At 32.3% G+C, this 26,378-nt stretch overlaps 3 protein-coding genes, 1 long non-coding RNA gene and 1 pseudogene across 5 annotated transcripts; all 5 read left to right on the top strand.

The window, feature by feature from the left end:
• The first annotated feature begins 2,059 nt into the window (after positions 1 to 2,059).
• On the top strand, positions 2,060 to 5,227 carry LOC132185009 (disease resistance protein RPV1-like). Of its 2 annotated transcripts, XM_088518344.1 has the most exons (4): positions 2,060 to 2,610; positions 3,014 to 4,112; positions 4,797 to 5,068; positions 5,161 to 5,227. In XM_088518344.1, the coding sequence occupies exons 1-3, from the start codon at positions 2,111 to 2,113 to the stop codon at positions 5,025 to 5,027; spliced, it is 1,830 nt and encodes a 609-aa protein (XP_088374470.1). In that variant the 5' UTR covers positions 2,060 to 2,110; the 3' UTR covers positions 5,028 to 5,068; positions 5,161 to 5,227. The 2 variants fall into 2 exon arrangements, with proteins under 2 accessions (XP_088374470.1, XP_088374471.1); XM_088518345.1 differs by lacking the exons at positions 4,797 to 5,068; positions 5,161 to 5,227 and having other exon boundaries at positions 3,014 to 4,166.
• LOC148584329 (TMV resistance protein N-like) lies at positions 5,015 to 11,588 on the top strand. Its single transcript, XM_088518143.1, has 7 exons — positions 5,015 to 5,068; positions 5,161 to 6,092; positions 6,245 to 6,316; positions 7,732 to 8,267; positions 8,515 to 8,579; positions 9,622 to 10,440; positions 10,762 to 11,588. The coding sequence occupies exons 1-4, from the start codon at positions 5,030 to 5,032 to the stop codon at positions 8,099 to 8,101; spliced, it is 1,413 nt and encodes a 470-aa protein (XP_088374269.1). The 5' UTR covers positions 5,015 to 5,029; the 3' UTR covers positions 8,102 to 8,267; positions 8,515 to 8,579; positions 9,622 to 10,440; positions 10,762 to 11,588.
• A 46-nt stretch (positions 11,589 to 11,634) lies between these two features.
• On the top strand, positions 11,635 to 12,237 carry LOC132185632 (uncharacterized). The gene is made up of 2 exons (XR_009440619.2): positions 11,635 to 11,889; positions 12,038 to 12,237. It is a non-coding gene; the product is annotated as an uncharacterized LOC132185632 (long non-coding RNA).
• A 4,382-nt stretch (positions 12,238 to 16,619) lies between these two features.
• Positions 16,620 to 19,615, top strand: LOC148584328 (TMV resistance protein N pseudogene; annotated as a pseudogene).
• A 730-nt stretch (positions 19,616 to 20,345) lies between these two features.
• Positions 20,346 to 26,378, top strand: LOC132184512 (TMV resistance protein N). The gene is made up of 6 exons (XM_088518140.1): positions 20,346 to 20,862; positions 21,104 to 22,205; positions 23,998 to 24,270; positions 24,364 to 25,851; positions 25,954 to 26,244; positions 26,346 to 26,378. The coding sequence occupies exons 1-6, from the start codon at positions 20,366 to 20,368 to the stop codon at positions 26,376 to 26,378; spliced, it is 3,684 nt and encodes a 1,227-aa protein (XP_088374266.1). The 5' UTR covers positions 20,346 to 20,365.

Raw genomic sequence — 26,378 nt, 5'->3', positions numbered from 1 at the left:
TAGGAGATTTGATTTCAGATATTTGATTTTAGGTGACTAGATTTGAATACATTCAAATATGATACTATCTCCATATTTGTATTATTTTCATCAACCATAATTTTCCTACAAAATGAACATTGTTATCTTGTAAATATCACGAACGAAATAAGAGAAAAATGTAGTTATTTAAGCTTTATGTAGGTCATAAACTGAATCACGTAAAATTTATTTTTGTCTATTTTCTTTATTCCGTTTTGTGTTTAATTTCTTTCTGCAGTATCTTTTCCTTTCCTTTCCTTCCCTAAACTAAGAAAAAGCTATATATGGTGCTATAAAATATTTAAGAAAACACTTTTGCTTTCCTTATACTTATTTTATTAAGATAAAAAATAAAAAATATTTCCTCTCTCTTTTCTTTATCATTGATTTGAAAGAATATTTTAAATGGTATAGCCGTTGGGGGGACCCTAGCTCCCAAGCCCTATGGTGGTCCCCCAATTTTTATTTTTTATTTTTTATTTTTTTTTATACAATAGACCTTAAAAATTATTTTTGCCCCCCAAATATATATTTTTAAAAATTTTGCCCCCCAAACTAAAACTTATAGTTCTGCCCCTATTGACGATCCTGAAATAACACCATTCTTCCGATGCTTCCCTCTGTTTCTTATAGCGCTCTAGATCTTCCATTTCCTGCATATCGATCACTAGAATACACTTCAAATTGCCACCCTCCGCCATGTTTGCTCGCTCTTTCCCTTGTCGACTTTTAATGAAACACTACTATATATATATTGGTGATTTTAAACACCGCTAATATATATTAGTAATTTTAAAAACCATATCACAGTTGAAAGGACACTAGGAAAACTCTAGAGGAGCAACTAGCATTTTCCTTATTATGTTAACACATATATCACTGAGATTGTTTGTATAAGTTCTCCCCCTTGATTTTTTATTTCAAATGATTATTTTATATATTTTTTAATTTTATTTACTAATAACTTTAAGTGTATTTTGAAAAGAAAAATGAAAAAAATGTATAATTTGCTATGCAATGATAATATGTGGGTCATCCATATATATTACTTTTTAAAGTTTGGAAGTATAATTGCAAAACAAGTGATAGTTCCAGTCTTCTAGAGGCTAAAGTATATATATATATATATATATATATTTTTCCATTTAATTATTTAATTTCTATTCTCAGATTTTCCTCACGTGTGCATTTTTAATAGATGAAGTCCAACATATGAAATATTTAATTGAAATGAGATAAATTTAACAATATTAAATAATAATTTATCTTAAAAACTTAAGCTAATAAAAATGTTGCTGTTACTGTCTATATCAAACGCGAGTGAGTTCAGATGGTAGGGCTTGTAATGTAAATAGGCGTCGGAAGCTTAGAGCTAAAGGTAGGAGAAAGAAAAAGTTGGCAAGCTAGGGCTCAAAGGCAAAGCCAAAGAAAAAGAAGAAAAAGAAGAAAAAGGAAAAGGAAAAGGAGGAATTTGGGACAATTCACCTTCTCAGAAAAAATTTGATTGCACATGTCGTGTGGGTCACAATGAGGACAAAATAAAGGTAATATTCCAGATTAAAAAAAAAAAGGTAATATTCCAATCCTCCATCAAAAGAATGAATTAGAAAAAGAAGGGTCCGTTGTAAAGGGTTTTGGAGTTTTAGTGGTTTGATGTTGTAGTAAAAATTGATTGATGTAAAAAAAAAAAAAAAAAGAAGTAAGAATGTTGTTTTTTAAAAAGTGAAAATGTAAGAATGTTTGGTATGAAAAAATAAAAAAAAATTTGTTTTGTAGTGATTTTTTATTTGAATAGTAATGAAAAATGATTTATGTGATGTAAAAAGTAAGAGAATGTTGAAAAAAATAAGAAAAGTGAGATGAATAGTATTGAAACGAAATCATTTACCGAACCCAGCTAGAATTTGGGACAAGTCACTTCGGCTTGCTTCTTGTACAAGGAAGTTGCCAACAAGTTTCTTGGCCTTCTTTTTATGATGTATTTCCCTTATTAAGGAGCACTAGTCTATGTGAAATGTGCTTTCAGCAACTCTTTCTCAATTTTTTCTAGTAAGCACTAGTCTTGCATACACAAAGGATACCTTCTTCCATGGCGGCTATTCACAGAGCCTCTTTCTCTTCCTCCTCTTCTTCCACTTCTCGACGGGCTTATGATGTATTCTTGAGTTTTAGAGGCGAAGATACTCGCAAAAATTTTACTGGTCATCTATACACAGCTTTGCGTCGAAACGGAATCAACACCTTCATGGACAACAATCTTAGAACTGGAGAAGAAATTTCCCTAACACTTCTCAAAACCATTGAAGAGTCTAAGATTTCAATCATTGTACTCTCTAAAAACTACTCATCATCCCAATGGTGCTTGGATGAGCTAATGAAGATTCTCGAGTGTAGAAAAACAATGGGGCAAAATGTTCTTCCGTTGTTCTACGGTGTAGATCCGTCGGAAGTACGAAATCAAACCAATAGTATTGGAGAAGCATTCGTTAAACTTGAAAAAAGGTTCAAGGACAACAAAATGAAGGTGAATGGATGGAAGACAGCCCTAAGAGATGTGGCTAATTTGTCGGGGATGCCTCTAGGGAACAGGTATTTCTAAATACTACTCTTGAGCCTTCCTTCTAGATTGTACTTTTTTTCTTCTTCTTCTAATTATAGTACTTCGTCATACACCTAGCCTGCTTTGATGCATGTGAACTGTTTTACATTTAAAAATGTCTACTTGTAATTAATCTTTTAAATAATTTTTGTTCAAGATGTTACTAAACTCAACTGATTATTATGTTGTAGAATTAATTATAGAATAATTCGCTTAAATAACTTACTCATGACCCCAAAAAAAAAAAAAAAAAAACTTTTCTTTCTAGTCCTACATGTTTAATACATAATTCCTATATTTTTATTTATTTATTTGTTTTTTATAATTCATAATTCCTATTTTTATATGAAAGTAACTCATTAGAGGTTTTGTTTTGTTTTTTTGTATTGGCAGGAATGAACCTGATTTTATTCACGAAGTCATTGAAAAAGTGAATTCCATATTAGTAAAAAAGACATATTTCCAAGTTGCCCAATATCCAGTTGGAATAGAGTCCCGTGTGCAAGATGTGAAGTTGCTTTTAGATATGGAGAAGAATGATAGTACATGCATGGTAGGTATCTTTGGAATTGGCGGAATTGGTAAAACAACTATTGCTAAAGCCATCTACAATTTAATTGCTTCTCAGTTTGAAGGTAGTTGTTTTCTTGAAAACATTAGAGAAACTTCCAGCCAAAAGGGTCTGATCCATTTGCAAAATAAACTTCTTTCTAAGATCCTAGGAGGTTCAAGTCTAATGGTTGACAATGTTGATCAAGGAATTTCTTTGATAGAGCAAAGGCTTCACAATTTAAGGGTACTTCTAGTTCTTGATGATGTGGATCACTTAGTGCAATTAGAAAAGCTAGCTGGAAAAGGTGATTGGTTTGGTTTAGGAAGTAGAATCATCGTAACAACAAGAGATAAACATTTACTTGTTGCACATGGAGTTGATTCAACATACCAAGTGAATGAGTTGAATCATAATGAAGCTCTTCAGCTTTTTAGTTGGCATGCCTTCAAAAGTGACGAATCTAGCGAAAATTTTATGGAACTAACAGAAGATGCAATATGTTATAGTGGAGGATTGCCACTAGCTTTAACAGTGCTAGGCTCAGCTCTAAAAGGTAGAGATATACTTTATTGGAAAATTAAATTGGACGAGTACAAAAGAATTCCTCACGGTGATATCCAAAAAAAACTTAGAATAAGTTTTGATGGATTGGATGAAAATGCGAAGAATATTTTCCTTGACATTGCGTGTTTCTTCAAAGAAGAAAATGTAGAATATGTTACAAAAATACTAGATTGTTGTGGTTACTACTCATATAGTGGCATTGAAGAGCTAAAGGATAAGTGTCTCATAACTCAGTCTTATAGATCATTGGAGATGCATGATTTACTGCAAGAAATGGGTAGAGAAATTGTTCGACAAGAATCACCCAAAGAACCTGGTCAGCGTAGTAGACTATGGTTTCATGAAGATGTTCGTCACGTCCTTGAAGGAAATACGGTAAAAATTGTGTTAAAAATCCATTTTAATTTTACATTTATTTCTTTTTCATGAGTTAAGATACTAAAAACACTTTTTTATAGTAAGGGCCTTCGTCTTCTGATTGCACTCTATCACTTGAGGGTTTATTAAGGCCCTCAATTTACATAGCAAAGAAAGGCAAAGGAGCCTGACTGTTTAATTGGCCGTGTTTTGGTAAAACCATTTGTAAAATTGTTTTCAAATAGCAGGATAGTTAATTTATCACGATCCTCTCTTGAGATTTTACAAAATAAATTTTTTTGTAAGATTTTACAAAATAACAATTTTGCTTCAAGTTAGATGTTTATGTTATGGGACTTCAAGGGTTGAATATTCACATAAAACTAGTGATGCTCATAATAGAACGAGAACATGTGATCAGGTACGGTTAATCCCACCTTGAGAAAAACATATATAAAAATTTTCAAATGGAGTTTTTTTAAAAGATTATAATAATTTTTTAAAAAAATTTTAAATATAATTTTTGGATAAATAACTAAACGAATTTTCAAATGCTCTTTACGTTTTCTTTCACGAACAAGTAATTATTATTATTATAAAAATTATATGAAGAGAAGAATTATAGTTCTAGCAAGCGTTAAAATATGGAGAACGTTATGTTATGATTTTGTTTGTATACTTAACTATACATTGTCTTGGCAGGGAACAAACAAAGTTGAGGGCATATTGATAGATTTGCCTAAACAAGATCTCATACGCTTGAGTCCCGAAGCTTTTGAGAAGATGAAAATGCTTAGAATGCTTATAAATCGTGGTGCACACTTTTTTGAAGAGCCTAATTTTCTCTCTAACGAGTTAAGATTGCTTGATTGGCCCGAATATTATGGAGAATCTTTGCATCTAATTTTTGTGGACAGAACCTTAGTGTTTTAAGAATGCCTTATAGTCACCTCAAGGAATTGGAGGCAGTCCAGGTAGAATTATTATTATATTTTTAATATTACTTGGTTTAAGTTTTGTTGTAAATTTCATTCAAACTAATTTACTTCCTCTTTTTTCTTAACAGCATTTCCAAAACTTGACATTTATGGATTTCTCTTATTGTAAATTCCTTAAAACAATCCCGGATGTTTCAAGGATTCCAAATTTAGAGAGGTTGTATCTTATTGGTTGCAAAAATTTACTTGAGGTTCATCATTCTGTTGGATTCCTTAATAAGCTCATTGATTTGTGTCTTATTGACTGCTCTAATCTTAGGAGTTTTCCTAGAAGACTCAAGTTGAGATCTCTAGAGTATCTTCTTCTATATGGTTGCTCAAAGCTTAAGAACTTTCCTAAAATTGAGTGTCAAATGGAATGTTTAAAGTTAATGGACTTTAAATATACCAGAATTGAGGATCTGCCTTCACCCATTGGGTACCTTGTTGGGGTTAAAAAATTATACCTAGATGGTTGCACAAACCTTAAGAATCTTCCAGATAATATTCAGGTGTTGCAACATTTAGAGTATCTTTCTCTCAATGGTTGTACTGGTATAAAAGAACTACCTTCATCCACTGTGTACCTCGTTAGGATTAAAGGATTATATCTAGAAGGTTGCACAAACCTCATGAATCTCCCAAATGGCATTTATCGATTGCAACATTTGCAGGACCTTACTTTGAATAATTGCAAGCAACTTCGAGAAATTCTAGAACTTCCACCACATGTAAAATATGTGAACGCCATGGGGTGCGTGTCATTGGATATATTTTTAGAAGAACATAGAAGATCGTCGTTGAGTCTTGGAAAAAATGTCCTAACAGAATCAGTTACCTCCATTCCACGTTATTGTCCTTTCAACAGTTTGGAATATCTAAATTTATCAAGTACTGCTATTGTTAGCCTTCCTACCTGGTTCAAGAGATTTGTTGGATTGAAGCAACTACACTTGGAAGATTGCAAGCAACTTCGAGAAATTCCAGAACTTCCACCAAATATAAAATTTGTCCAATTGCCGTGAACTGCGTCAGAATATAGGGAATGATGTGCAAATTCGATTATTGAGTGAGGTCTCTCTCTCTCTCTCCATATATATATACACACACATGTTAGTGTGTGCCTTGATTTGTAAATTGTATTACTGAAACCTTTTCATATCTGTGTAACAGGGTCATCCTAAGGAGCGTTGATTTGTCTGAATATTTCCATGAAATAAGATTTCAGTTTGGTTCAACACGATTGTAAAGATGTTTCAAATAGTAATTGTTGTGAAATAGATAGTAATTGTAAAGATGTTTCGGATAGTAATTTGGAACCAGAAGAGAATACTAGATTTGCTTTCTCTGTTGTTATTGGAACAAAAGATGTACAAGATGGGGATTCTTTTTGAATTCTAGCTTGTTGAAGTCATCTATGATCGTCAAGAAATCTATTTTTATTAGTTGTAATTTAGCCGGCTCAGATCATATATGGTTGCATTGCCATGGTTCACACCATTCTCAGCTAATTCTTTGAGTTAAATCTAAGTGTTAGTTAAAAATTCAAAGTATTAGAGAAAAAAACAAAAAACCCCCAACAAAGTCAGTGTTCAAAGTTTAGAATTGTATTGCGAAATTAAGCTTTTAAAGTCGGAGTGAGTTTTTTTGGGAAAAACTCATTCTTAAGCTTTTTCTAATAATGTGTTTTGACAGTTCAACACAATTGTAAGTACTTTAAAATTCTTTTGCCAAAAAAGTCAACTTTTTGTTTGACACGACTTTCTAAGTATTAGAATTACTTATTAAATTTTTTAACGCAGTCTCAAATAGATTACAAAAGTTGCAGAATCCATCTAGAGGGTAGATATGATGAGGAAGCAATAGATTTAGTGGATGATATTCAACTTTCAGAGACGTTGTGACAATGATGGCAACTTAGAATCCAATTGGTAACCACAACAAAAGAGGCATTCTTCTTCTGCATTAACCCCCTGCGCCTAAGAGTTCAGGTTGGTAGCCTCTGTATTATGTTCTTTCTTCTTTGCTTCCTGCTTGTTGCCTAGTAATGACCGAACATGCTCTTTAATTATTTTTGTAAGTGTCAAATTCATATTCACATTCACATTCCCATTTCCATTATAGGACAAAAAATTTCTAGTTTAATTAACGTCTCAAGACGAATCACCAACATTTTAATTAATCGAACGAATTTGGAGCAAAATTGTTATGGTATGCGTCAAATTCGATCGAAGATGGCTGTCATTTTAGGAATTAGTTGTAATGGCTTAATTAATTCTTAACCTGCTAGGCATGTTGAAGGATTTCTTTTGCTATGAGTTTGTGTGTTTTGCAGTACTAGCATAATCTGACAGGCAACTCACATGCATGCTACAACTCACATGAAGGATTTATTTGGGTCTTAAAAGATGCCCTGATCTTATGAGTTTTCCAAGACGCCTTAGGTTGAGATCTCTAGAATTACTTGACCTATGTGATTACTCAAAGATTAAGATCTTTCTTGAAATTGAGTGTCAAAGGAAATGTTTAGAGTACATCAACTTTGAAGGAACTAGTATCGGCAAATGCAGTAAAAGTGGATGCTAGCTGGTCCGTGTCATTGACAATATTTTTAGAAGAAGCTAGAAGATCTCAATTGCTTAATATGTTGGACCCACCAGAGCCTGTGGGGTTAAAACAATATCTCCGGCACTACAATCATTGAGTCTTGGAAACAGTGTCGTAACAGAAACAGATTTCTCGATTCAATGTGATTGCACTTCTAGTTTGAAATCTATAAATCTATCATATAGCTCTATTGTTAGCCTTCCTGTATGCCTCAACAGATTTGTTGGATTGGAGGAGCTTTATTTGGAAGGTTGCAAGCAGCTTCAAGAAATTCCAGAACTTTCACCAAATATAAAAGAGGTATATGTGAGAGGATGCACGTCATTAGAAAGATTTCAATTTAATAATATAAACGATTTACCAATGCTTGAATGGATTGACTTCTCCGATTCCCACAACAGCAAAGGCATCCTGCAACCTTAGTGCTCCAGACATACAAAATAGCATCAGCTTCTTGATTTGCCCACTTAATTATGGGATCAAATCTTCTTGGTCTGGAGATGATCAAGACATTTTTTGGATCTTTGATTGAATTCACAAATGGGGTTCGAGTTTGTGCAGGGCACTCAACTATTTGGGTTGTAATAATGTAAGTGCTTTGACTTATTTGGACTCCTATTTTGTAATTGATGTGTAATTATTATTATTATTATTATTATTTTCATTACAAGTGAATTTTGGCTGTACATATAATATTGCTTCTTATCCTCGAAATTCATTACAAGTGAAACCAACATGATTCATTTACAGGAATGATGTTAAATGGAGAAACTGATATTCCAATCTCTTCCATGTGTAGTGCTGCTAACAGGCTGTGTAACTCTTATTGTGTTCAGTTTATAATCAGAAGAGAAAAATGGACATTTGGATGCTCCAGCTCCTGTGAAGTTGGCAGGCAAAGGTGTAGTCCATTAAATTACTCCAACCATAACTAAATTCATAATATTGTCTTCCATTTATTTTTTTCTTAACAGAGATTTTCGAATGAGAGGTGAGACTAATAGGAAGTTAGAAACCTACTCATGTATTATTATTTTTAATTATATTATAAACTGGTTAGTGAATTTTAACTGCTTTTGCCTGCCGGTAAACCGTGATAATAGCTTATGTTAATGTGCACACTTTTTTTTAATTAAAGTAAGCATTAGCATACCTTATTTTGTACTAATTCTTGCATTTTATACTTTATTGTGAAATATCGTTCGTTCATTATTCTTGAGATTAAATAGTATATTAATGCAAGAATTTATATTCTGTAGGAATTGATAGAATTTATAGCAATAAAAATTGTTGAAAGAGCAATGTCCATGAAGATACTAAAGAAGGCAGAATCAGATTTATTTTGAGAAATGATGATTGATGGTGGGGGCACAGTCAAAGGGCTGGTCGGCAACCTTGAGTCAAAAGCATTCAATCAGTCTTGTGTGTTTTGGCATGTATGTTCTAGAATGGCATTCATGTTGATTGTGGTGGTGTGGGTTTGCATAGGTTTCATTGGTGGCAATGATAATATTGGGAATAGCCAAGTGTTATACTGTTGTATATCCTTTCTTGCTGCATATTTGAAGTTTATTGTTGTTTTTGATCTTTAAGTCATCATGACTTCAGGCCATAAGGAAGTTTCTTCTTATTCTTCTTCTTTTGTACAAGCAAATGGTGAGGCTGAGGAATCCTCTAGCCCTTTTTTCTACACCATGCTTATAATCCATGAGCCATGTTGGTTTCACAACCTGGCTCATTCACTTGAGCTTTTTTATTACCAATTTTGTTACCCCTTGAAATTAATATTGCTTTATTTGAGGGTCTTGTTCATGCTTTTATAGTTTTTTGCTTTATAATTTTTGTGGCATAAATTCATCAGCAATGATAAATAATACTGGAGGACCTGCTAGGCGTATTGAAGGATTTCCTTTTCCTTTTGCTTTGGGTTTTTGTATTTGCAGGACTTGCATAATTTGGCAGGCAACTCACATGTTGCAACTTCCACTTGAGATGTCATGTTAGTGGTTTTACTCTCCTTAGCTTCTCTTTATAATTCTTTTTGTAAAGCATTTAAGGTTAAATTATCTAAGCGATTATAATTGAATTGTGTGACAAGGAATTGACTTGTGCAATTATTTTGCTAAGATACTTCTTAATCATGGCAATGCTCTTATGTAAGATTGAAATTAACCCTATTCAAAGATTTGGTCATTCATGCAGTTTTGCTTAATGAGTTATTGAATGAAACTTTTGTTTTGCTGCCTTATAGCTAAACTTTACTAAAATTATTCTAAATCCTATCGTCATAGTTTCTCTGTCATGTAGTAAGCCATCTTAGTTAGACTCAAATTACAATTGGTAATGGCTACTTCTCTGTTTTCCTGTTTTATTTGTGCAAGTATTATGCTAAGGCATTTCCGGAAAATAAGATTCCAAATTGCTTCAGCCATCATAAAGAGATTTCAAATACAAATTTGTGCAAAATATATATAAATAATCCTGTACATTTGTATTCAGAGAAGACAGGATTTGCTTTCTCTGCTGTTATTGGAACAAAGCATGTACAAGATAAGCATTATTTTCAAATTTTCATTGAGGTCGTCTATGATGGTCAACAAATCTATCTTTATAGGTCCTTTCCTAAATATAATTCAGCCGGCTCAGTTCAACTTTCTGAGACGCCGTGATGAAGATGATGACGACAACTTGGAATTCAATTGGTAACCACGACAAAAGAGGCATTCTTCTTCCTCATTAAACCCCTGCGCCTATGAGTTCAGGTTGGTAGGCTCTGTATTATGTTCATTCTTCTTCTTTGGTTGCTGCTTGTTGCCTAGTTGGTGATCACCCATGCTGTTTATTTAGGTTAGTTTCACATTCCCATTATGGGACAAAATGTTTCTTGTTTAATTTGTGTTTGAAGACTAATCACCAAAATTTTGATTAATCAAACGAATTTGGAGCAAAATTGCTATGGTACGTGTCAAATTTGATCTAAGATGGCTGTCTTTTTAGGAATTTGTTGCAATAGCTTAATTAATTCTTGGTCTGCTAGCCATATTGAAGGATTTGCTTTTGCTCTGGATTTCTGTGTTTTGCAGGACTTGCATAATCTGGCAGGAGAGTCACATGATTAAGTATTTTGCTAAGGCAGTTCTTAATCATGGCCATGCTCTTTTGTAAGATTAATGGATTTTACCCGATTCAAAGATTTTGTCATTCTGCATAATGCGTTATTGAATAAAACTTTTGTTGTTGTGGCCTGATAGCTTAGGGATGAAGTTCACGTGAACATAAACTTTTTGCTAAAATTATTCCTTTTCTTCAAGGTCAAGTTAGATTTTTTTTTTTTTTTTCCTCAAATTTACTTTGTTTCTGTCTTGATTTCTATTTTCTGTATTTTTCTTTTAATTTAAGCAACAACGACAAAGAGAATAGGAGTTTTCTATAAAAAAATTATAGAAAAAGAAGAGGTTCACGTGAACCTCTTCTTTTTAGCTGAAATTGTGTGTAGTTTGTTCTAAGTGATTACATTATGAAATGCTTCTTTATAGGAGTGTTCTTGGTAAAGATATTGAAGGGGAATTTCAATTGCAGAATAAGTTCATGTCTTACAAAGCTCTATCCAAACCAAAGTTGTTGTGCTCCATTTTCTTATGGCTTGTGAAACTAATCCCTCCTCAAAGAGGTATGATGAAAGGCTTTGAAATGCAGCTTTCTAAAGCACATGCATACTCCCTTTGAATATTAATCCCAATACCCTTTAGTTTTTGGATTGATAAGTAAATTATTTTTATTGTAGCTTTCCTTTTCTGCAGTATTTCTTCTGCATTGCAACAGCATATCTTCTCCTCCCAATTTGTTGCTGATTGACGATTACTAGTTTAACAGGGTAAGATGTCCTTAAAATAACAGTTTTTTCATCAATTAAGGAGGCATCTGGATTTTTAAGGAAACTATTATCTATTAATATTGGTTTCTTTATCTTAAAAATGAAGAAAAGGTTGAGCAGTTTTTTTCTTCGAGGCAGGGTGCTCTGCTAAAGTTATACCTATCCTGCTCTAACTCTCATTATTTCAGTTTTTGGGGGTTGCTAAGATGATTGGGCGGATGGACATTGATAAAGACATTGACTGTTGGCAACTTGACATATATGCATCCGATTTATGTGGTTCTTGCTAACTTCTTCTTAGGCATCAATGGGAAATAAGTCAGCCTATCCAAGTCAGGTATGGCATCCCAAATATGGTTCAAAAAACAAACCATTGTTGAGAACTTCTTTTAATTATATTGTTTTCGGGTTTTGGCTCTTGCTGAATCGGTAGGCATGTACAGTGGTTAAACCTCATCATTTTCCTATTTTTCTTTTTCTTGTAGGTTTTGCAATTTTCCCAATGGACTTACTGGCTGATGTAGATACACTTCCACTACAGTATCTTGTTTCATTGTCACTCTTTATCTTTCAAATGTATTAACAATTATCTCTTTCTCAACTTGTATGGTGTATATACAGCAAACTACTATTTACGATTTCCCAACATTTACCATTCCAAATAAGATACTTAGAATTATGAATATTTCGGGCCTAACTAGGGAAAACGTTACTAGCCATCTTCCAATGATTTTGAGCGCTATTTTAAGAGACTGCTATATAATTAAGATGACATGATAAGAAAAATCAATTCTTATTTTTGTTACAAATATTGATCTCCAAGGATTAATATTGATTGCTACATCATCAAATTATATGGCTAGCTAGAATTGTGTATAATTTGTTGGGTACGTACATTTTGGGAATCCTTGTGCATATAGGAGTGGTATGGGTAAAGATCATGAAGAACAATTTCAATAGCAAATGTGAGAAGCAATCAAGCAAGTGCCATTATCTCTTGTTTTTAATCGCTACTACTCAAATCCTATTACTGGCTAGACAGTGTTGGTGTCTAATCGAACAAATCCATAGCTCTGTTATTCCCAACAAATCCAAGAGAATTCAAGAGTCTCATGCGTGTTCTAAGAGATGTCACACAGGAGTTTACCAAGAGTATATTAATATACATGTTTGTATATTACTCTAGCTTAAATGTCTAAGCTAACGAGTTTAGGTCAACTTAAGTATATTAACTACTTTTTTTTTAAATTTTTTTTTTTTTTTTTTTTTTTTTTTTTTTTTTTTTTTATGAATAAGGTTCTTATTAAGGAAAACATACTACACTTTCATCATACTCTTAATTTATTACCACTAATTTAAATGAATTTTTATTAATTTTAATTTAATAATAATTTTAAAAGTTCCCTAAAAGAGTGTAAAAGTAAATGTAAAAAAATATAAATTTGTACAGCATTACTCTTTACGGAAAAGTTATATGAGTGCGATTACTATGTGAGCTTACTAACCCAAAAAAAAAAAGAAAAAAAAAAAAAGATAAATTAATTTCTCATAACATGCAGAAATATTTAGCGCTTTTGTCTCAACTTTTATATTTCTAATTATTACTTAATTCAATTAACCGAACGATTACATATTAAGCATTAAGCAAAAATCCTATCATTTTAAAATTCTTCTCATATGTTTCTTACCGTATTCTTCTCATATCTCTCTTCAAACTAGTCAAAATTGTTAATGTCTTTTAACAATGAAAATACTTAAAAAAAAAAAAAAAAAAAAAAAAAAAAAACTAGGGTTTGAAAAACACTTTGCTTTGCCAAGAAACTTGTTGGCAATTTCCGCGTTAGGAAAGGAAAGATGGGATAAAGGAGTCATCATAAAAAGGAAGGGAAATTAAAGAAGTTGGAGAATGTTAAAAAGTATATATGGCAAACTCATCATCCTCCACTAATATTGCTTGTTTGCTGGAAAGGAAGCAAATGGGCAGCATCGATCTTTAGCTTTAGTTTTCTTAATCCACTAAAGGATCGTGGGTTAACTAAAACATAAAGCAATATTGTTGCTAAGATTCTTTTAGTATTATACTCCATTATTCAAGTTAATGCTGTACATTCTTTTGCTTTAGTTTTCTTTAATTTCCCTTGATAAAGATTCGTAGGAGCAAGAAGAGGAAAATGTTTGCCAAAGAAAAGAGAAATTTGCATCTCTCTTTCAGAAGTAATGATATAAGGAGGATTAAAGTCTTCCTAGAGTCCTCACAAATGTCATGTGGCAATAAAAATCACCAATAGATCAAAATTCAATAATGAACATCTCAAATTCAATAATAATTTTAAATGTCATGTCACATTTGGGAGGACTGTAAGAGAACTTTGGTCCTCTTTATATCATTACTCATTTTTTAGTGCTGCAGCCGCTCCCTTTAAAAAGATCACTTTTTTTTTTTTTTTGTTTTCGGCACTATTCTCCCAACTTAAACAATACATTATATACTTTTTCCTTCACATTCTATATATACTTTTACAGCACACCGAACACACCACGCAGGGATCATTTGTTCTCTTTTTTTTTCTGACTCTTTGATCCACCCAAAGCCCTGCTCCCCACTTCATCTTATTTTTCCTTACTGTTTTGTTTTTCTGACTAAGAGCTAACGCTTTTTCTTTGTTTATTGTTTCGGTATTCTCCTATTTTCACTTCAACCATTTTTTTTCTATGCTTTACAACACACCCACAGCCGGCCTGCTCCCCACTTCATAATTTTTTTTTCTATGCTTTACATGTCACATATACATTATATATTGAGAAATGCTATAATGCAATAAAATGATCATTTTTTGTCCATAAAAGTGTTAGGTGGCAAAAGATCATAGGCCCTATCCATAATTGTTGTGGCCTCACCCACTGATAAGCTATGACCTCTTGTCACCTAGGACTTTTATGGGTAAAAAATGATCTTTTTATTACATTATACCATATCTCTTATATATTATATATTATATTTGAAAGAGTTTTTTTATCAAACTAAAATTTTTGGGTAATTAAATATACAAATAACTATTACTGGTTGCTCAAATGCAAAAAATTTTTGCCCAAAAAAATGATCATTTTTTGTTTTTAATCGCTATTGCTCAAATCCTATTACTGGCTGGACAGTGTTGGTGTCTAATCGAACAAATCCATAGCTCTCTTATTCCTAACAAATCCAAGAGTGTCATGTGTATTCTAAGAGAAGTCACACATGAGTTTACTAAGAGTACATTAATATATATATTTGTATATTACTCTAGCATAAATGTCTAAGCTAACGAGTTTAGGTCAACTTAAGTATATTAACTATCTTTTTTTTTTTATATATATATTTTTTTATATTTTACTAATGTAAAACACAACACTCACAAATACATTCATAATAACTCCAAAATAGGACATGGTATTTCCTTTACCATATATATATATATATATATATATATATATATGAGAATTCCCCTTTTCCCGGCCACTCCTGCAATGAATTTTTTTTTTTAAAAAAAAACAAAAACAAAACATATGAGAAGAATTTTAAAGTGATAAGATTTTTCATGGAAAATGTTTAAATAATGAGATTGATGCTTAATATGTAATCGTTCGATCAACTGAATTAAGTAGTAATTAGAAATGTGAAAATTGAGACAAAAGCACTAAATATTACTGCATGTTATTAGAAATTGAGAATAACTTTAATGATATTTTTATTTTCTATGAGAAAAAAAAGTATAATATATTATGACATAAAGATAAAAGAATATTTTTTCATTTTTTTATAAGTATTTTATATTTGTTTTTTTTTTTTTTTTAATGAATAAGGTTCTTATTAAGGAAAACATACTACACTTTCATCATACTCTTAATTTATTGGACTAATATGGTAGTGCCGATACATCATTAGATAAGGACTACTAGGCATTTTTGAGTGACGGGGATATAGTATTTAGTATTTTTCTTTACAAACACTCGAGCGTGTAAAGGTGGAACAACAACTACAAGAAGCTGCTAACAAAATAAAACCACATTTGCTCTTTGAGCACCAAACAAAACACTTTGAATTTGGTTTAATTAGGTGCAGTTAAAAAGCTATAGCATACATGTTATAGTTTTTTCAACAAATCATAATAATTTTACTTTTTCTCTTTTTTATAAAAACTTTAAAATTAAATTTGGACGGTTAAAAAAACTACAAACACATATATTATATTTTTGTTGTTACAGCACTTAAGCTAAATCAAACCTTTATACCCTTCTAAACATCAACAGCTAAATCTATTATATGCAATTAAATTATATAAACTTAACAAATCATAAATTGGTTGCATTGGATATCTTAATGCGGGTCACCACAGCACTTTTTCCCTTCATTTTTATCCTTAATGCGATGACTCATTTATCCCATCTTTCTTTTCTAACGCGGCTTGGTTCTCTGTACTACAACTCCAAAGAAATTGCCAACAAGTTTTCAGAATTTTACACCCTAGTTTATTTTTTTCTTTTTTTTTAATAAGAGACATTAATAATTTTTAATAATTTAAAGAGACATTACCAATTTATTGGTAGTTTGATATATATTCATGCTTCCAACACAGGATGACAAGAAGCCCATCGCATAAAACAGAGCAATTAATGCATGGTTTTGTTTTTATCGTTCAACATAACATTAAAAGTTTCAAAGACATATACAGCAAAATGGTATGTCAATATCGCTAGGATAACAGAGTACCAATTTATCACTTTGCTCTGCTGCAGCATGTGCTACTATATATGCTCGTCTCTCTTGAATGCAATCACAATAAAAGTAAATAATTTCTTTTTAAATGATCATTTCATTAACTTATCGTCCTTGGGAAATTTGGTTGGTCGAAATTTAAATCTGAATGGCACTTTTCGACACAATAATTACGTCGTCAACTTTAAGGAAGTTGCCAAGAAGTTGCTCATTTTCTTTTGACGCGTCATGTGTGTGAGTGACGAACTTGTATTCTTATTTATATATTATTTAATTAAGGATCTATGGCCAGCAGTTCTGCAATTCACTCTCAATTTTCTCTAGTAACTTCGTCCATGGCCTTTCACGGAGCTTCCTCGTCTTCGTCTTACTTTTCCACCTATCAATGGCCTAATGATGTGTTCTTGAGCTTTAGAGGTGAAGATACTCGTGAAAATTTTACTGCTCATCTATATGCTGCTTTGGATCGAAGTGGAATCAACACCTACAAAGATGACGTCAACCTTGAAAGAGGAGAGAACATTTCGCCAACACTTCTCAAAGCTATTGAGGAGTTAAGGATTTCAATCATTGTGTTTTCTCAAAACTATGCATCATCCTCATGGTGCTTGGACGAACTTGTAAAGTTTGGGTTTGTTAATGAACACAACAAAATGGTAAAGTTTGGGTTTGTTAATTTATTATATGCAACTAAATCATAATTTGGTTGCATTGGATACCTTAATGCGGGTCACCACAGCGCTTTTTCCCTTCATTTTTATCCTTTATATGATGACTCATTTATCCCATCTTTCTTTTCGTAACTACAAGGAAATTGCCAACAAGTTTCTTGGCAAAACAAAGCAAAAAGAAAATAAATAAAAAGCGATTGATGACGACTCAAAGCGGAAAGCCAAAGAAAAAGATGGAAAAGGAAGTTGGATAACTTGTTTAAGATTGCTTTAGAAAATTTAAAAAGTATTTTTAGTATCTCAAAAGATGTAAAGTTTTAATTGAAAATAGGCAAATAATGGAATAATGAAGTGGATTAAAGTGGGATTAAAATGGAAATTACAAGTTAAATACAAGCTAATTTGGTTCCATAACAAATTAATTAAAGGTTCGAAAACAAGCTAATTTGGTTGTAGAGGGGTGATGAGTAATTTGGTTTGCATTTGGATACCAATTAATGCGGGTCACCTCAGCTCACCTTTCTCAGCTCCCTTCTTTTTTATGATGACTCCCTGTATCACTGCAAAAGCATGAAAAGATCAGCTTTAGCTTTAAGGAAGTTGCCAAGCAGTTGCTCATTTAATTCAAGAATTATCGCAATTCTCACTACCCTTCACCCCCTTGGTCAAAGGATGGATATTGGCATTGCAAATTTTTTAAGCTTAGAGATAACATTAAAAAAATTATGACAACACTCTAAACCCCATTTCCTTCTCGATGTTAGCATATATATCAGGGGATTTTATTTCAGATATTTGATTTTAGTTGATCGTATTTGAATGCATTCAAATATGATACTATCTCATTTTATTATTATTTTCATCTACCATAATTCTCCTACAAATCAGAGAATGTTATCTTGTAAATATCACCAACAAAATAAGAGAAAAATGCAGTCATTTGAGTTTTATCATATAAACGTAGGTCATACACCGAACCACGTAAAATTTCTTGAAACTATTTTCTTCATTCCATTTTGTCTTTAATTTCTTTCAGCAATATCTTTTTCTTTCCTTCCCTAAACTAAGAAAAAGCTATTGTGCTATAAAATATTTAAGAAAACACTTTAGCTTTCCTTATCCTTATTTTATTAAAAAAAAAAAAAAATCTTTCCTCTTTTTTTTCCTATCATTGATTTGAAAAAATATTTAAATGATATAGAAAAATGATAAGTTAAGCTATTGTGAAATGTATTTAAATAAGGAAGAAAAATGTAAATTGGTTTTCTAAATTTAGGAAATATCTTTTTTTTTTAAAAAAAAATACTGATATTGCTCAAAGGAAGCAAACAGGGGACAGGCCAACTAAAAGAGCAACAATAAAAGGAAATTATTCTATCTTTACAATAAAATAATTTATAAAGAATACTTAAGTGTGGGATCCAAAACATGGTTCAAAATAAACCATTGTTGATAAATTCATTTAATTATACTTCATCATTTTCCTTTTTTTCTTGTAGGGTTTGCAATTTTCCTAAAGGACCGGACTACTTTACTAAGTATTAATGCAAGTCCCCTCTCCTGGCCACATTGCACTACAGTATCATGTTTCATTGTCATTCTTATCTTTCAACTGTATTAACAATTATCTCTCTCATAAGTCTGCAACTTTTTTTTTTTTGAGAAACTCATAAGTCACAACTTGTATGGTGTATATACCGCAAACTATTATTTACGATTTCCCTACATTTACAGTTCCAAACTATTATCAATACCGTCTTCTCATTTCCTGCATTTATCTTTCTTTTTTGAAGGTGATAGTAATTTCGTTGCATACGGATTGAGTTAAATTTATTTTTAAAAAATAAAATAGGGGTATTTTTTGAAAGAATGATAGGAAATTGGCTTAATTTCAATAAAATGGTAATTTAATGTATCTAATTAGTGTCACAATTGTCAAGTTACGAGGCAAAATAAAAATAGTTGTTAGTTGAGAGGGCCAATGTATATTTATCCCCTAAATATGTCCTTTTGATTTACTAATGAAATATTATTAAATGCAGGTAGGCTTCAAAAGCATAGAGTTAAAGGTGGGATACAAAAACTATTCTCGGCAAGGGCTAATATTTCAATCCTCAATCTGCTAAGGACTAGGGTGCAATTATTTGTTGGTTTAAACAATGGACCCACTTGAACTGCAATTTTAACGCGTGACTTCATATGTGTTACCGCAGCGCTTTTTCTCTCTTTTTTTTCATCTTTATTTTCATGTAGATAGAAAGGAAGTTGCCGACAAATTTTGCTCATTTTTCTTTTGACGCGTCACGTTTACTTGGGACCAACTTGGATTCTTTTCATATTATGCAACGCGGCATCCACTTTTCAGTAATTGTAATCTCACAAAACTATGCATCTTTCCCGTGGTATCTGGATGAACTTGCGACGATCCTTGAGTGTAAAAAAAGAAATGGACAAATTGTTCTACCGGTGTTTTACAATGCTGATCCATCAGAAGTATGACATCAAATAAATAGTTTTAAAAAAGCATTTGTCAAGCATAAAAAAAAAGATTCAAAGATGATCAATTGAAAGTGCAGAGGTGGAAGACAACCCTAACACAAGTGGCTAATTTGTCCTGGTGTGATTTAAAGAATTAAAGTATTTTTAACCACACTTTTTATTTTGTCATAAATAATTTTAAATTTATTAAAACTTTCACTTACATCAAGATCATAGTTTGAAATTAGTCATTCACAAAATGTAATTTTACATATCTTGTATTAGTAGGAATGAGCATGACTTCACTCAGAAAATTATTGAACGGGTGAATTCAATATTAGTGAAAGAGACACTTTCAAGTTGCCAAGTATCCGGTCGGAATAGAGTCTCGTGTACAAAATATGAAGTGGTGTTTAAATATAAAGAAGAAAGATAGTACATGACAAGAAGCCCATCGCATAAAACAGAGCAATTAATGCATAGTTTTGTTTTTATCGTTCAACATAACATTAAAAGTTTCAAAGGTATATACAGCAAAATGGTATATCAATATCGCTAGGATAACAGAGTACCAATTTATCACTTTGCTCTGCTGCAAAATGTGCTACTATGCTCGTCTCTCTTGAATGCAATCACAATAAAAGTAAATAGTTTCTTTTAAAATGGCCACTTCATTAACTTATCGTGCTTGGGAAAATTGGTTGGTCGAAATTTAAATCTGAATGGCACTTTTCCACACAATAATTACGTCGTCAGCTTTAAGGAAGTTGCCAAGAAGTTGCTCATTTTCTTTTGACGCGTCATGTGTGTGAGTGACCAACTTGTATTCTTATGTATATATTATTTAATTTGGATCTATGGCTAGAAGTTCTGCAATTCACTCTCAATTTTCTCTAGTAACCTCGTCCATGGCCTTTCACGGAGCTTCTTCGTCTTCCTCTTCCACCCGTCAATGGCCTAATGATGTGTTCTTAAGCTTTAGTGGTGAAGATACTCGTAAAAATTTTACCGCTCATCTATACGCCGCTTTGAATCGAAGCGGAATCTACACCTACAAAGATGACGTCAACCTTGAAAGAGGAGAGAACATTTCGCCAACACTTCTCAAAGCTATTGAAGAGTCAAGGATTTCAATCATTGTGTTTTCTCAAAACTATGCATCATCCTCATGGTGCTTGGACGAACTTGTAAAGATCTGTGATTGTAAGGAAAGGAAGGGACAAATGGTTGCACCAGTGTTTTACAAGGTAGATCCATCAGATGTGCGACATCAAATAAAGAGTTTTGGAAAAGCATTTACCAAACATGAAAAGAGGTTCAAAGATGATCAATTGAAGGTGCTGAAGTGGAGGACAGCCCTATCAGAAGTGGCAAGTATTTCCGGGTGGCATTCAGAGTCTTACGGGTATTTATTACTGCTCTTGTACCTTTGTTCTATAATTTTTTTTTTCTGATTCCAGTTACAAACACACGTACACTGTTATTTTGCTAAAGTTCAATTATTTTGAATTTTTTTTCCTGGTCATCTTTTTATCTTATCAAAAAGAATTCTAAATTCATTAAAACTTTCATACACATCAAGATCATATTTTGAAAATTAGTCATTTTTAATGCAAAATGTAATTTTACAAATTTTGTATTGGTAGGAATGAAGCTGAATTTATTCAGAAAATCATTCAATGGGTGAATTCAATATTAGTAGAAGATACATATTTGCAAGTTGCCAAATATCCAGTTGGAATAGAGTCTCATGTACAAGCTGTGAAGTCTCTTTTAGATATAGAGAAGAAAGATAGTACATGCATGGTAGGGATCTTCGGAACTGGTGGAATTGGTAAGACAACTATCGCCAAAGCCGTTTACAACTCGATTTCCTCTCAGTTCGACAATAAGTGTTTTCTTGAAAACATTAGAGAAACTTCCGGCCAAATGGATGGTATGATTCATTTGCAAAAAGAACTTCTTTTTGAGATCCTAGGAGACCCAAGTCTAAAGTTTCGCAATGTTGATCAAGGAGTTACTTTGATGGAACGGAGGTTTCGCCAAAAACGGGTACTTTTAGTTTTTGATGATGTGGATGAGTTAGTTCCATTAGAAAAGTTAGTCGGAAAAGGTGATTGGTTTGCCTTAGGAAGTAGAATCATCGTAACAACAAGAGATAAAAATTTACTAACTAAGCATCAAGTTTTAACCTATGAGGTGAATCAATTGGATTGGAATAAAGCTCTTCAACTCTTTAGTTATCATGCCTTTGATAGAGACATACCTAATGATGGTTATGTGGACGTCACAAGAGATGCCGTATGTTATGCTGGAGGATTGCCACTAGCTTTAGTGGTACTAGGCTCGACTTTAAAAGGTAGAGATATACGTGATTGGAAAAGTAAATTGGACGAGTACAAAAAAATTCCTCACAGTGATATTCAAAATAAACTTAGAATAAGTTTTGATGGATTGGATAAAAATGCACAGAGTATTTTCCTTGACATCACTTGCTTCTTCAAAGGAGAGAATGTAGAACATGTCAAAAAAATGCTAGATAGTTTTGGTTTTAATTCATATAGTGGCATCAAAGAGTTAAAGGAAAAGTGTCTCATAACTGAGTCGTGTTTTGGAAAATTGGTGATGCATGACTTGGTGCAAGAAATGGGTAGAGAAATTGTTAGACAAGAATCACCCAAAGATCCTAGCAAGCGTAGCAGATTGTGGTTTCATGAAGATGTTCGGCGTGTCCTAGAAGGAGATATGGTAAGAATTATGTTAAAAATACCTTTTAATTTTACATTTGTTTATTTTTCATTAGTTAAGCCACTAGTATTCATTTATTTATTTATTTTTGCTTAAAACAAATGCTTAAAAGTACTTACATGCAAATATCTGTATGTTGATACATATATGCTACGGACAAGAATCAAATAAGTAGAATCAATTTAAATTCAAAACCTTCCCTTTTCCCTTTGCCTCATCTGAATAGAAAAAAAAAAAAAAAAAAGGTTCAAAACCAATTTAAAATTACACCAGGACTACAGTATAGTACGACTGTTTAATTGGCCTAAGGCTGTGTTTTTGGAAAAGCATTTGTAAAATTGTTTTCAAATAACAAGATAATTAATTTATCACGAGCTCTCTTCATGAGATTTTACAAAATAACAATTTTAGTTGAAGCTAGTTAGATGTTTTATGTACGTAAATAATATTAGTGATGCTCATAATGGAAGGAGAACATATGAGGTGGTTAATCACATCGAGATTTAAAAAATAAAAAATAAAATAAAACTAATTTCTAATTAGAAATTTTAAAGATTATAATGAACTTCTTTATACAAAACAGACCACAAAATATTTACAAAACATAAAATACAATTTTATTTTAGAAAACATCTTACACCTTCGTACGTAATCAAATGTTTTGAAAACGCATGATCACTTTCTCAGGCATGCATGGAGGCTGTTCTTATTATTTATGTTTTTTTTTTTTTAAATAAAATAAAAAATAAATATTTTTCAAATTTTAGTTTTTCAAAAAACTTCTCAAAAAGTTTCCAAATCAATTTTTATTTGTTGAAAACACATGCTCACATTTTCAAGTGCGGAGGCTGGTGATCGATCTTATTATTTATGAAAGGAGTTGATCATCAGACCCACCCCTCCGTGCCACTCGCACCTCCCCCCGGCCTTCAGTGAATGGATGACTGCCAGCCACTCGTGGAGTTTTTTTTTGGCTTTTAACTTTTTTGTTTAATTTTTTCTTGTTTTGAAAACTCTTTTTCATTTTTGGTTTTTATAATATTTTTAATTATGAATGAACAAATTTCTATTCGTGGACAATAGATAGATACAACATTTCTCAATTTTTATTGTGTTAAAAAAACTCTTTTAAAAAATCTAAATTCAAAACACAACTTTCGAAAACTTTACTAAATATGCCCTCTACTACTAGCTTAATTATTTGGTAAATTTTTCGAAAAAATTTCAATTCTAAAACACTGGCACCATGCTGCTGCCAGATAAACACTGCGGTGGTAGCCTGCCACCGTGGAGCAACATTTAAAAAAAAAAAAAAAAAATTAATTAATTTTTCGTTTTATTTTGTAAAAATATATCTCAGTTATTTTTTAAAATTGAAAATTATCAAACCAATTTTCATTAATTATGAACACCAAATACAAAAATTTTTAAAAACGTGACCCCCACCGGGCCACCAAATTAATTCTCAATTTTTTTTTTTTTTTTTTAACCGAAAATCATTTTTATAAGTTTACCAAATGGGGTGCCTCTCTCAATGATTTGTTATTCATTGTACAATAACAAGTAAATGAAACTTGACTAATAATATTACAAAAGAAAAAGAAAAGGCAATATACAAAGACAAAGCAGATGGATTATCAGCTTCTTTCTTTTTACAAAGCAATAAATGCATATATCTATATATTTATATAAAATAGATATAGAAATTTTATCAAGACAAGAATTATAGTTGTAGCGAGTGTCTTTATGTTATGATTTTGTTGGTACACTTATCTATACATTTTCTTGCTAGGGAACAAACAAAGTTGAAGGCATATTGATAAATTTGCCTAAACCAGGCCTAATACACTTGAGTCCCAAAGCCTTTGAGAAGATGACAAGTCTCAGACTACTTATATGTCGTAATGCATGTTTTTTTGAAGAACCTAATTTTCTCTCTAATGAGTTAAGACTGATAGATTGGGATGGATATCCCGGAGAATATTTTCCACCCAATTTTCGTGGAAAGAACCTTGTGATTTTAAGAATGGCTCATAGTCGCATCAAGATATTGGACGGAGTTCAGGTAAAATTTTTATTTTAATATTTGTATTTTAAATTTTTGTTGTAAATTTCTTTCAAAGTTCAAACTAATTTATTTCATTTTTTTTATTGACAGCAATTCCAAAACTTGACAACTATGAAATTCTATAACTGTGTTTTCCTTGAAAAAATCCCTGATGTTTCAAGGATCCCAAATTTAGAGTCGTTGGCACTTTTTAATTGCGAAAATCTAGTTGAGGTTCATGAATCTGTTGGATCACTTAATAAGCTCAACAACCTGACCATTTCCAGTTGCTCTAATCTTAGAAGTTTCCCGAAAAGCTTCAAGTCTAGATCTCTAGAGGTAATCGATTTTTGGCATTTTTCAATGCTTAAGAGCTTTCCTAAAATGGAATGTTTAAAGGATATTTACTGTTGTGATTCCTTAAGGGGACTTGATTGGGGCTCCACGTTCACGTTGTACCATTTAAATCTATCGGGGAGTGGTATTGTTATGATTTCTCGATGTATCGAAAGTTTTGTTGGATTGAAGTTCCTGGATTTGAATGGATGCAAGCAACTTCGAGAAATTCTAGGACTTCCACCAAATGTAGAAAAAGTAAGTGCTTGGGGGTGCGTGTCATTGGAAATATTTTTAGAAGGAAGTAGAAAATCTCAATTGTTTAATACGGAGGATCCACCAGAGCCTATGGGGGTTGGAACAGAAATTCCAGCACAACAATCATTGAGAAAGATAGATTTATCGTATAGCGGTATTGTTAGCCTTCCTATATGGTTCAACAAATTTGTCAAATTGGAGGAGCTTCACTTGAATAATTGCAAGCAACTTCGAAAAATTCTAGTACTCCCACCAAATGTAAGAAAAGTGCGGGCTTCGGATTGCTCATCATTGGAAGTATTTTTAGGAGAAGCTAGAAGATCTCAATTGTTTAATACATTTGTCCCACCAAATCCTTTGTGGGTTGGAACAGCATCTTCGGCACTGCAACCATTGGAACAAAAGTTTCAACTTGAATGCTCTTTCAATAGTTTGAAATTTCTAGATCTAAGCGGTAGCGCTATTGTTAGCCTTCCTACATTCTTCAATAGATTTGTTCAATTGATTTGGCTTAAATTGAAAGGTTGCAAGCAACTTCGAAAAATTCTAGTACTCCCACCAAATGTAAGAGAAGTGGAGGCTCCGAATTGCTCATCATTGGAAGTATTTTTAGGAGAAGCTGGAAGATCTCAATTTAATACATTTGTCCCACCAAATCCTTTGTGGGTTGGAACAGAATCTTCGGCACTGCAACCATTGGAACAAAAGTTTCAACTTGAATGCTCTTTCAATAGTTTGGAATTTCTAGATCTAAGCGGTAGCGCTATTGTTAGCCTTCCTATATGGTTCAACAAATTTGTCAAATTGGAGAAGCTTCACTTGAAATATTGCAAGCAACTTCAAGAAGTTCCAGAGCTTCCACGAAATATAAAATCTGTAGATTTGGGTGGATGCTCGTCATTGGAAAGACTTCCATTTAATCACTTACCAAAGCTATGGTGGATGGACTTCTCCTATTGCCCTGAACAAATAGGGAATGCTGTACACAATCATTTATTCAGTGAGGTATCTCTCTCTCCCTCTCTTTCTCTCATATATATGTACATGTTAGTGCTTGTCCTGATTTGTAGGCTGTATCACTTAAAATTTGTCATATCCGTGTAACAGGGACATCCTAAGGTGGCCTATATATTTAAGTGTATATATCCGGGAAATAGGATTCCAGATTGCTTCAGCTATTGTAAAGAGGTTTCAAATACTAATTTGTGTGAAATAGATACCGGGCCTCTACATTTTGATTCAAAGAATACAATATTTGCTTTCTCTGCTGTTATTGGACTGAGGAATGATGGAAAGGATCAATCTACTTTTTATATTCGTTTTACAGTCTTCAATAATGGTCAGGAAAATCGTTCTAATCGCGCTATGATGATAAACGAGATCGCCAGGCCAGATCATGTATTGTTAATTTACAAATCATACCCTTATCAGCTAACGACGAATAATCTTCGAGTTAAATTTGAAATCGATTGTCATCTACCGTGGGTGTTCTTTAAAAGCTATGCATTCCATATAATAGAACAAGGGTATGA

The sequence above is a fragment of the Corylus avellana genome, chromosome 7 (genome assembly GCF_965113065.1).
Source record: "Corylus avellana chromosome 7, dhCorAvel1.hap1.2, whole genome shotgun sequence".
NCBI lineage: Eukaryota > Viridiplantae > Streptophyta > Magnoliopsida > Fagales > Betulaceae > Corylus > Corylus avellana.
Note: the sequence above shows the minus strand (reverse complement) of the source record. Positions and strands in the feature narration are given on the sequence as shown.